At 44.3% G+C, this 12,543-nt stretch overlaps 1 protein-coding gene across 1 annotated transcript in view; it reads right to left on the bottom strand.

The window, feature by feature from the left end:
* The window catches only part of LOC111813579 (adenylate cyclase type 2-like), a 56,677-nt gene that overhangs the window by 14,016 nt on the left and 30,118 nt on the right, over window positions 1-12,543 (bottom strand). Inside the window, exon 3 of the mRNA XM_023704704.1 lies at window positions 12,373-12,540. Coding sequence (XP_023560472.1) covers window positions 12,373-12,540 — 168 coding nt within the window. The remainder of the gene's footprint in view (window positions 1-12,372; window positions 12,541-12,543) is intronic.

The following is a 12,543-nucleotide window of genomic DNA, read 5'->3' as shown; positions in this document are numbered from 1 at the left end:
ACAAAAAAAAAAAAAAAAAAGGAAACAAAAGGATGGAAAAAAAGTGGCCATTATAATTAGCCAGCTCAGCTTAATTGAAAAGCCCAGAATTCCACATGCAAACATCAGCGGTAAGGGCCGGCAGTATAGCTCAGCAGACTAAGCCCTTGCTTATGTAAGCACAGGGACCAGGGTTCAATACCTGGCTCCGCCTGCCGCGCCGGCCTCGCCTTCGGGTGAGCTGAGCCGGCGATGGAGTCCAGGCGCAGTGGTGCGCTCCTGTAATCCCAGCACTTGGGAGGCAGAAATCGGGAGGATCACTACTAATGTGGGCTATGTAGTGAGACCCTGAGCAAAAAAAAAAAGAAAAAAAAGAAAAAGAAAATCTAAAAAAAAAAAACATCAGCGGTAACAGCGTTCTTCTCAAGTACACACAGAACATTTACAAAACACACATATTAGGTAACACACAAAACCAGTTAGCCTACAGCCCCAAGCTCTTTCATCACATAATTTAAATTAGTTTCTAACAAAAATAACATAAAGCACACATTCATAAGGCAAAGCACACAATTATCAAGAGTTTGGAGCAAAAAACAAATCACCAGCAGGGATTTCTAAGAATGAAGGAAGCAGCGGTATCAGCACCGCCACATGCAGCCTCAGGGGTGCCTGCAGGAAATGGGAGAGCTCTTAAGCAGAGGGGCTAGCGCGAGGTCCACGGGGTGCTGCAGGGAGGCTTATCTCCCTTGTCCCCCTTCCTTTTGGGTGCCTGCTGAGAACTGAACCAAAGACGAATGCACCCCAGAAGAGCAGGACAAGAATGAAGCGCGTCCTCCCCTGAGGTCGGTGCAGTCCAGTGGCCAAGTGGCCCACGCCAGGCCGCTTTGGCAGTCCTCACCATCCCCTTCTCCGGAGCCTCCTCTTCCCTACAACCTCCGCTCACTGGTGGGCAGGGGCGCAGCAGACACTTGGCCGCAGGAGTGCAGAGGCAGGAGCTCCGTGGGAGCAAAGGGTTCCCACAGGCGCGTTCTGCGGGAGACAGCCCATACTTGCCTGCACAGGCTTCCTGTGAAGCTCCACCTTGTCCACCGATCCAGAGCTCCGTGGAGACTTGGTGATGACAAACATACTTAGAAATAGTTGCCAGATTACTCATGAGCTTAGAAAGGACTGAACAGGGGCTTCTTGGGAGCATTATCTGACCCACAGATGAGCATTTGCTGAGAATCCTGTGCCAAAGAGTAACTCAGAAATAAGGGCACCCTAAGACTATGGTACAGGTAAATCCTTTCAAATGAACAGAATGGCTTAGGAAAAAGAAGATTGGAAAAGGACATTTTTCATATAGGTTCAAGGAGCACACAAGCTAAAGGGAAAAGGAAGAGTGAAAAAGAGAAGACAGGAGGTCAGGAGACAGAAATACAACAGATCTAAGACCTGTGCCAGGCAAATAACGGAAGCTATCATTACTGACCCGATGAGATGGCTGAAATTCAACAGATATTAAGGAGGCAGCACTCGCCTGTAATCCCAGTACTTGAGCCTGAGGCAGGAAGATGACAACTTCCAACCCAGCCTGGATCCTGGCTTCAATCCTCAGTACCAAAAACAACAACAACAAAAATTTACCTAAATTTGAAAATGTGTGCTTCCAAACAAACACCAACTAAATCTCTGGGGGTTCTAGATTTCAAAGCAACTTGTGTTACTCTGTGTTTCTATGCTGTGGCAATAAATGGACTGAGGGAGCTACTCAGTTCCCAGCAACAGAATGTCCCCCAAAGTGGATGCAGGTGTGGTCAAGAGGGTACTAAACAAGATAGAACTCCCAGAGGGATGATTCAGGAGCCACAGAAAATAAGAGGCAAATTCCACAGAAATCTGAGTCTAAAGAGGAAGCAACTCTCAGCGTCAGAGCAGGGACCCCCCCAAATTGACTGCCCAGAGAGGGGCAGAGTGGCTGAGAACCAGAGAGCAATGTCCGACATCCCTCCTCTTGTGTGATGGGAAGGGTTTAACAGGGTTGTCCTTTGTTTATGAGGTGGTGAGGCAGATGGTTGGAAGGATATCTTTTTGCTTCATGGGTATCCAGATGAACAGCAGCCACACCCAAGCTCAATGAGGAAATGACTACTCAGCATCCTGTTCTCCTTGAAGAACTGTCACTCAGATCTCTGCTTCTGAGCTTGCTGTCATTGTTGGTGGGGCTCTGGGGATGCTTGTCTTGAGAAAATGGTACGCATATTTTCTTAAGGAGGGAATGCACTAAATACTTGGTGACCCAACAAGTGGACTACTACAGTAACAATTACTGTGTTACACATTCTAATTCACCCCTTTGTTTGGGCTTTGTCAGCAACACTCACTCTGGTAATTATTCCCTTCTCTCTGTCCATGCTATTACATAATGCTTTCCCACATTGACTCCAACCCAAGCCATGTGACTGTCTTTGGTCAGTCTGATGACATCTTTGTCACTTAAGCAAGGAGCTAATAGTTCTTGGACAGTGGGGGCTATAACACAGTTCGTTACTGTTCGGAATCCTTCAAATCCCATGCAAAGAAACACAAGCTAGCCTATTAAATGAGGGTAAACTCAGAGCCTGGTAAACCCCAAGATCTGTCACCCTACCCAAGAATCTTGGCTGATAACTTGCATTTTGCCACACATGTAAATGAGGTCACAGGTACTCCAGCCATTAATTAGCCCACTAAACATGAAGCAGACCAGCAAAGGTCAACTGGGTGGCCTTGCTTGTAACCAAGAGCTTGCCTTCAGACCTGTGAGTTAAACACAAGAGTAGTTATTCCAATCAGTTAAGTTTAGGAGTGATTTGTTACATAGTACAAATTGATACTATCCTTCCACACATTTGGAAATCTGGCATGGCCATATGATGTCTTTGGAAAACTGCATTTTTCACATATGGACCACACTATAACCAATTGCACATGTAGCCAGCATGCTTATCTTTGGACAAAGCCTTGTGATCCTTTCGAATGAACCCAGTTGAGTATCTGTGATATTCAGATATTCATCCAATAGAATGTGCTAAAACAATGGGCCTTTTGAGACAAGGTCGGTAAAATACTGTGCATTCCCACCATATTCTTTTAGGGTGATCAATCTTGGAAGCCATCTACCACTCTAGAAACAACCAAGTCATCCTGTGGAAAGTCCATAAGAAAGAATCTCAGCTGACAGTCCCACTTGAATCTCACCACCAGAAAGGTCAGGCAACAGGCCTTAAACGATGCCAACCCCCAGCTGTCAAGCCACCACAGCTCACGCAGGAACACAGATGAGCAGGAGCATTGCCAAGCTGGCCCAAACAGTAGATTCAGAAGGGGACAAATGATGCTGTTGCTTGGAGTCTTGTGTAACTTTCAGTACAATGAAAGACAAGAACATTTGCTCTAGCCAAGAAAAATGAACAAGAATGACGTGTAGCTTCCATGCATAAGACCTTGATGGGCAGGAGTAGTACACTGAAGCATGCTTTCTTCCCTTTTCTATCAACTAAGATGGGGAACACGCTCCTGGTTGCCTTCCTTTATCCTGTATCTCTGAGTGGGGGCCGTGAGGGAGTCCCACAGCTGCCTCGCTGTCCTGTGCATTTGAGCAGGTTAATAATATTTATTGGATGAGGCCACTAAGATTTTAAAGCTATTTGTTTGCAGGGTATGATCTGAAAGAGTATTTTCTCATTGAGGTAATAGGAAATACTAAAGATAATGATAACATTAATATGCAGTAAGATGAACAAAGAAGAATGATGGTTCTTGAAAAAGTCATTAACAAAATGTGAGGTTCATATCATGGAGTAAAACTGAAGAGACGGACCTATAACCTCAAAATGAAAACAGTATTATCAACTGCATGGCATTAAACTTGAGAATTTGGAGGAAATGTACAAATTCTTAAAAAAAACAACTAAATGAATTTGACTCAAGAAATAAAACTATTAAATGGTCCTCTTACTACAAAGAATACTGAAACATAACTTTTAAAATTTCTCAAAAAGTAACTAATGAGCTCTTGTGGCTTTTCTAGGCAAATTCTATCAATTCTTTCCAGCACAGTAAAAACTTTTTTAGAAAAACTTTTATAGTGTATCTTCAAAAACAGAAAACATACTGCCTGACTTATTTTTATAAGACTAGCAAAAATTTAATTTGGAAAATAAACTGTAGTATCATAAAGAAATATTTCAAACTCTTCTTATGAAAGAACAGATTTGCAAAAATCTTAAAATGCTAGTACAGGGGCCAGGGAGATGGCTCAGTGGAATAAGCGCTTCCCTGGCAAGTGCAAGGGCCTGAGTTCAATCCCCGGTTCCACCAAAAAAAAAAAAAAATGCTAGTACATTACCCCCAACTTCAAATGAGATATCATGAAAATGGAGTTTGTCTCGGGATACAAAAGTTGTTTAATATTAGAATATCCATAAGTATTACTTAGTACTTTGATAGACTGAAAATACAACAAAAAGCTCATGATCACCTTAGTTTGATAAAACTGAATAAGCAATCACTTGTAAATGTTTCTGTAGGTTAGAATAAAAAGGAATCTCAAAGGATATTTATAAAAGCCTACAATCAAATTCATCCTATGTGAATAAACTGCGAGTGACTTCCTCCTACAGTTGGGGAAAAGGCAAGGATGCCCACAACACTAGTTCTGTAGATGATCGTGCCCAAGAATCAAAGACTAGTCAGATTATTCAACTGTACAGAGATTAATCCCACTCTGTGCACCTGAAGTTTAATTCTAAAGAACATTACTGTTAGGTGTTTGAATTCGTTTCAGGGGGGTGATGGGAAACAAATAAGATACCAGGGTCACCAGATCTTACTAGTTTCATCATCATTTCTTCCCTTCCATTTTACTTGTGTTTACCTGGTCTCTGTAGTGGATTTGGTTCTAGTAATGGATTAGTTTAAAATTCTATTTTCCTTACAATGCATATAGACAAATAGTAGGTTGAAATTTCAATAGTTTGCCCTTCATTCTTTATATAAATAAAAATAACATGAGAAATGAATATACACAATAATTCTGTCCCGGGAGTTAGCATTTGGGGATAAAAGCCAGTACCTTAGCTCTGGTTTGTCTGTAGGCAATAGCTCAACATCATTCCCTGTAAACAACTCTGATAGAAATGGACAGAACTCTTCAATCCACGACTTCATGGTCAGCATCCCTAGAGATCGCTCCTCTTCTCCACCAGGAATCTTCCACGGGGCAGTGAGCTGAGCGACTTGATGTACTCTCAGGATTGAGTCTCTCAGATAATAATGGCCATCTTGAGAAATCCTTGGAATTCCAATTTTCTACAAAGAACCTATTGTACTTTATCCAAGCATGCTTCAATCGCAATAATTTATTCACTCAGGACATCTGATTGCACTAATACGTTTTTAAAATTCTCATCTCAAGCACTGATTTCCTCCCAAGAGACTCAATTGGACCCTTACACATTCCTAGAAGCCAGGAATCATGTTCTCATCATTTTCTGCCTCCCTTTTTCCCTTTCTCTCCCTTCCTCCCACCCCACCCAGTCTCTCTCTCTCCCTCTCTCCTTCACCCTCACTCATTTCTCATTGTTCTACAGCTCAGATTAGAGGCAGAGACCTGGCTACCACCAAGATTTATAATGGCTTTTTGGAGTTGAGGTTCTTACTGGGCCCACCACTTTCTTACCTGAATCTGGTGTCTGGTGTAAGCTCAGGTTAAAAGAACAAAACTAATTATTTATAACATTCCCCCAAAATGGCCAGACTAAGGAAGTCATTCTCCAAAGTTCTTTTCATTCCTTTCTTTTTTTTCTTCTTTTTTTGAGCTTTTCATTGTACCCTAACCAAAAGAGGGCACTGACCTAACACATATTTCATTTTATCAAGGGGACTGAGTACACAAGGTGATTCAGTATTCCTGTTCTCTGCCCCAAACACACCTGCCCCTTACACATCTGCATCTCCAGGTGTGGTTTAACACCACAAGGCCACATGGGCAATGCCATCTTATTCTTGGCGTTCGCACATAAAATTATCCAAACCCAGTAAAATTGAAAAATATGTAAGAAAAGACAAGTGCTAATCTGGCAAGAAGTTTCATGCTGGAGAATGTTAAACTTGCATCAAGATGTAACTTTTAATTAAGCCTCTCTGATTCTCACTGTCCATGTCATTTTTAATAATGCAAAGTTTTATGCATAACATTGATCACGTACACAAAAGCACATCCCTGCTTTTTTAAAGCAGAATCAAAAATTCTGCTGTGCATTAATTTTGTCTAAAACATATCTACTACAAGAGACCCTGGCAAGGATGTCCCTCTACGGTATAAATTTAATAACAGCAGGGATTTACTTGGCTTGAGTGTAGATTGTATCTGGTATTTTACTAAATGCTCATGGGATCTATTCATTCCCAACAAAGCTCTGGAGCTCGGAGTCTGTTATTCATTTTACTTCGTGGAAAGCACTGCACAACAAATAGATAGTGATCGGAAATACACACTAAGTGGAAACACTGAAGCCCAGTTTCAGGTCTAGCAACTATGTGTGTGATTTTCACCAGTAGGGTGCAGGATGCAGATGAGGCTGTTAAGGAAAACGTAGCTCTGCTGTGCAATAGGCACGCGCCGACCAAGCACCTGCTGCGGGGTTAGTGCTGTGTTCAGTCCGAGGAATGCTAGGTGTCTTTCTGAATGCACTAGCAATTAGTTGGAGACAAAGCGAGCCCCCAGGACTACCCTAAGCTCCAAGTGATGGTCATGTAGAGGTTAAAGCGTTTGGGATGCCGCATGGGTTTTGCAGGCATCAGAGGCAGAAGTTAGTACAGATCAGATTGTTCAAACAAGGCTGGCCTCCCAAGTTCTAGGAGGTGAGTGTGAATCTGAATATAGAGCACAGAGTGGAGGAGAGGGTTTGGCTGAGGGACCAGCCTGTGTCCCAAGAGACAAAAACACTAGTTAAAGGGACCACAGCCATGGTGTCTGAGATGAGCAACTTCAGGTATGGTGCCACCTAGGGTGATACTCATCCTAGCATCTTCCCGCAGGAGCTCAGGAAATACTTAGGACTGGGTCAAGTGCAATGGCTGGTCCAAGAGTCAGAACCAAATCACACAACAGACCAGTGTGACCATGGATTATGCCCAGACATCAACTGTGGGCTCTCCTACATAATCACTGACAAATACAGTATGTCAATGTGATTAGCACAACCATCCAACACGTTTACTAGAGTAATATACCAACTCTGGTAGTGTCGTAATATTTTCAATAGAACATACAATCTTGAAATATCAGTGAGAATCATATCCCAATAGGAATGACCACCATATTCCTTATTCCTTATGCCAGGGACTTCTCAGAAAATGAAAGCAAAGCCACCAGTAGATACTCAGATTGATGAAGAGGTTGAGAATATTTAAATGATGCCACCAATTCTATATGGGGATGGTAAGAAATCACCTCTACCTAAACTTCTTTATCATCAAAAAAGGGAGAACATAGTGTGTAACTCTAGTATACAAAAGGAAGATGAAGGTATTCCTATCAGTAGTGTTCTCCAGGCAAGGCATTCCAGAAAACTCACTTAATACCCCATGACCTGTCCCTGCCCTAAGGTGCATGACCCTGAAGAAATGAGTTTACCTCTGTAGGTCTGTTTTCTCATCTTTAGAAGTGGTGCCCTCCCAGCTCGATGACCACATGGGCATGGTGCCTTTCTTGATAACAATGGTAGCCTAACTCCAGAAGACCTGGTGAAAGCTAATAGTCCTGGACTTATTTAATGACAGGCACTGTGCTAAGGGCTACCCATTTGGATCATCGCATTATGAGGCAGGTATCCTTCTATTTTACAAACCAGGAAATTGAAATAAAGGTTGAAGGATGTGCCCAACATCGTGGAATCTGGGGCAGAAAGGGGCAAAGTCAGAACTCTTATACAAGTAGATGTTAACCTCTACCACCTCTTTAGTACTGGGAGGGAACGCTGTCGTGCATACACTTCATCACACATTTTAATATCCAGAGGAGGCTTCCAAATTCTTCCCTGCTAGTCCTCTAAATTGCAATCACATTCCTGAAGAAAATTACAGTTTTTCCTTGGCCTTTGTTTATACCACAGGTAAATTATAACTAAAATGACTTAGTGAATTACTGGTTGCAAATTACAAACACCTGCAAGGAAGATTTTCCTGCATATAGAGAAATGCACAAAAAGATGTCATTTTGGCTATCTTTCTTCCAGTACCTAAGAGTGTGCTCTCCTCCACTACCAGATTGTGAGGACTAGGGAAGGAATACACAGAGCTCCCTGCTTTTTGCGGATGTGGGGCATAGCCACCTGCCTTGCCAGGATTCAGCCTTCCTAAAAACTAAGAGAGGGTGATTTCTTCTACCCACAGAGGGTGATGAAAGTGTTCTCAGTTTCTCTCTATAAATGGTCCTTTAATTTGTTTAGGAAACAGTCTGATTACTTGCATTTACAAAAATACTCAATATTAGAAAATTGATTTGTCATGAAAAAATACGACTATTGTTATGTGGCATACTATACCACCACAGAAGAGGGTTATATATATCTATATATCTATATATATAGATATATATATTCTATTTTAATAACATGCATATTCATATTTGAGGATGCTAAAAACAAAAATAAGACCTATTTTACTGAAGTATTTGACTACTTAAATTTTATAGGTATCCTATTTTTCCACTCAAATTGAAACATCGACTATTCGTAATCATAAATTTTAGCCAAGAAAAATCTAGCTGGAGCCATCTAGCATTTTGGCAAAACTTAAAAAACAAACAAACAAAATCTATCAATCTCTCCTGACATTGACAGGCAAATTCTGAGAAAAGCCAGCTCATTCTGGACACAACAAATGAGAGGCTTTCCTTCCGAAAAGGGGTTTTCATTCATTCAGCTCAAAAGTAAAGTGGAATGAACAGACAGATGGCTCAGTCCGGTCTCATTAGTTTTGAGTTTCTAGACTGGGGTTGGCCTTCTCACCCCCCTTAGGCCATCCTGTGCTTGACACTCAGTAGGCACACAACAAGCATGTCTTGATAAAACATAACTCAGAAGGGCCGGCGAGATATCTTAGCGGACTAAGCACCTGCTTAGGCAAGCGCAGGGACCAGGGTTCGATCCCCAGTACCACAGGCCTCACTGGCCCCACCCTCAGGCACGATGCACTGGGCACCTAAACCAGGCATGGTGGCTAACATCTGAAACCCCAGCAATGGGGTGGCCGAAAAACAGGAGATTCACTACAAGCCCGAGCTGCATAGTGAGACTTTACCAAATACATTTTTTTAAAAAGGAAAAGAAAAAATATAACTCGGACTTCTCGTTAGACATTTTCATGACGAACAACAGAAAATAATTTCATGTTATTAAGCAGGATATGAAAATTAAAGAGAGAGTTTCTTATGTTCTATTCACTTCATCTCATGTGTTCACTGACTTAAAAAGTACGTGATTAAACTTATTTTGTGGAATTTTATGTACAAAATAATCAACTAACCGAAAACTGAAAACAATTTCAATTTTGGATTTGTTTTAACAGATGATTAAAGAAAAATGCCTCGTGATCACTTTGTCTTCATGATTAATATGAAATCATGGATTGATGAGACATTGAAATTAAATTGGTTTTTTTTTTTGAACAATTTCAAATAGGGAAGCATTAAATCAAAACAAAGGCTGCTCCCCCCCCCCTTTTAATATTTATTTCCAATCATCTCACATAACGGTAATCACACAGAGTAAAAATAAGATCTGCGCCCTTGGATTATGCTGGGCTCATTTTGTAATCCAAATGCTCTTGATGTCCAGGGACATGTGCAAAGAAACTGCCACAATTTTTCTACTGTAAGAACTGATGAAAGTCTAATGGAAATCAAACCGGGAAGATTCAAGGGAAAGGAGGAATCTGTCCAAGACTTCAGACAGCAAAAATAGATCTGCTGCGCTTCTGAACGATCTCAGAAAAGTGCTCCACGGTGGAAACCTGGCAGGCTCCCGGCAGCTGGAGCACTTCCATCCCGGGGGAGACCTCACAGAAGCCAGGCTGGGCTGGGCCTGGGGTGGGACCTAGTCCTCACCCAGGCGAACGCTGTTCTAAACACTGTCTCCCTTCAGTCCTCCTCCCCCAGCCATCTTTGCTGATCCAGATGGAGACCGTTGTTTTGGATGGAGATGCTGGTTACAGTGGTACTAACAGCAAAGTAGACATGAGCTGTGGGGAGCTCACCATCACCCAATCAATTCCTGCCATGGTGCAGTTCTGCAAGTCAGAGCCTGTTCCGCCCAGGCACTTACTTCCCACTTCCCACGGCCTGTGGTTGCAGTCTCCACCTAAAGGTGGCCTTCCCACCAGGCACAGTCACCCTCACTGAGCATTTCTGTAGACCTCATTGACATTAAGGGTTGACACTGCAGGCGTGAAACTGAGCGTGGGATACATGCCACTGCCCGTGGACCTCACCCTTGTGACAGCTGTGCTCAAATGATTCAGCTGAATGCAAGGAAAATGTGGAAACGATTGACCCACCCAGGAGTGGCAGAGCCAACTGAATGAAGTTCTGAAAGCACCCTGCCCCGGCACGTGCCCCAAGCGGAAAGGAGAGTAAGGGAATTGTGTAAAGAGGCCCAAACACGAGGAACAAAGACCACTTCGAGAAGAGTACTTCACGCCGTTGTGGGCAAGTCTCTCCCTGAGTCATTCAAGAACATCTGCATCAACGCAGTTTAAGAAATCAGAGTGCTCTATCATAGAAAAGAAAGTAATATGCGCCGGGAACATGAACTTCACACTTGTCTAACTATATTAATGGTGCTATAAATAGACCTTCACCTGCTCCTCCTTCCCATTTAGAAGGGAACAAGCCAGAATGGTTTGAATTACAGATTCAGGAGAAGCACAAGCAGAAACGTCCTGGCAGAACAGATTTCCAAAGGAAAACTCTGACGCGTTTTCTTCTCTGCAAGTAGAGGAAGAACAAAAAGACGTCCTGCCAATGAGGCTGGGAGGAAATCTCTCTCTCCAAGTCCCTTTCAGTACTAAAAGTAATAAAGGGAGATAAAGATGTCATGCCAGGAATCTTCCAGGCTGGCTGCAGGGAGGGACAAGGACCTCTTGCTGGAGCCTGCAAGGGTCAGAAGGTCCACTCTGCTCTGCCGGCTACAGGGCTTGGCCCAGTCGGTGGCAGCACGACCTCCCACGTGGATTTTTCTCTTGCTACCTCATGGAATTCAGTCAGAAGGCAGCACCCACTGAATAGTGTAGGGGGAAAAGAAAACATTATTTAAAAAAAAAAAAGATGGTACAATTTTCCCATGCATAATATGGAGCACCATCTGGTTCAGGATATCCAAAACAAATTGTCAAATACCAAAGATAGCTATTTTGGGCACTTCGTAAAATTTAGGCAAGATCCATTTCTTGGCTTTTGGAGGCAAATAAATACAGGTTCATATTTGTATGCAAAGCTAAATGCACTTCCGTGGAGACATTTCCAGATCAACCCCTAACCAACCGCCCCCGCCTCCAGCTCAGCCACCGCTGGATAATCGAGGCCTTGCACACAATCTCCACACACACACACACACACACACACACACACACACACACACACACACACATCATGGGCGGCGCAAAAGTTTGAAGCACACGAGAGACGGGTAACAGGAAGTTACTGCCATCTACAGATTTCCTCTCACTGCTCGAGGGAGCGAGCCAGGGATTTCTGCTTGAAAAATATCCACTGGCAAAACGGACATGAGCTGTTGGGGTGCATCTTGCTCCCGGTGACGAAACGCGCTTCAGAACCCCGTGCAGAATCGAACACTCACTGACCGGCTCTCCACGAACAGAGCCCCGAGGGTTCTGGCCCAGCGCTGCCCCCCGGTAGGCAGATGACGGGCTCGGAGTAACTGAGCCCATCACTTTCTGCGTATGGGACTCAGCACAGACAATTTAGAGGCAAAGACGCGCAGTGCTATCTTTGCTGGTGTTCCTGGTCATTAACCGCTTTCTCCGGGCATGCTTTTTTACAGAGTTATATGGAACCCCAACCAAACTTCCCCGCGAGCCCAGAGCCCCTGCAACAGCGCAAGGACGCCGGCGGCGGCGGCGGCGGCGGGCGCGCCGGGCACCCCGGGCTGAGTCGGTCCCGGCACTCGGGCTGACGCCGCGGCGGGCAGCGGAGTTGGCCCGCGCTGCGCAGCGGCGTCCACCTGGGGCACGCCCCGGCAACTTTATCTCGGGCGAGCCTTCCAGGAAACTTTTCCCCCGGCCGAGCCGCGGGCAGCGGGGCCCCGGGGCGGCCCGGTCCGCAGACACGGGAAGGCCACTCACCAGCCCGAGCGCGAAGAAGACGGCGAGCAGGGCGAGGCAGGCGCCCATGACGATGAGCAGCAGGAAGACGATGAGCGGGTGCTGCTGGCTCATGCAGTAGTAGGACTCGTACAGCCAGTCCCGGGACCGCTGCAGCCCGTCGCCGCCGCCCGCCGCCGCCGCCGCCGCCTC

The sequence above is a fragment of the Octodon degus genome, unplaced genomic scaffold (genome assembly GCF_000260255.1).
Source record: "Octodon degus isolate 3935 unplaced genomic scaffold, OctDeg1.0 scaffold00008, whole genome shotgun sequence".
NCBI lineage: Eukaryota > Metazoa > Chordata > Mammalia > Rodentia > Octodontidae > Octodon > Octodon degus.
Note: the sequence above shows the minus strand (reverse complement) of the source record. Positions and strands in the feature narration are given on the sequence as shown.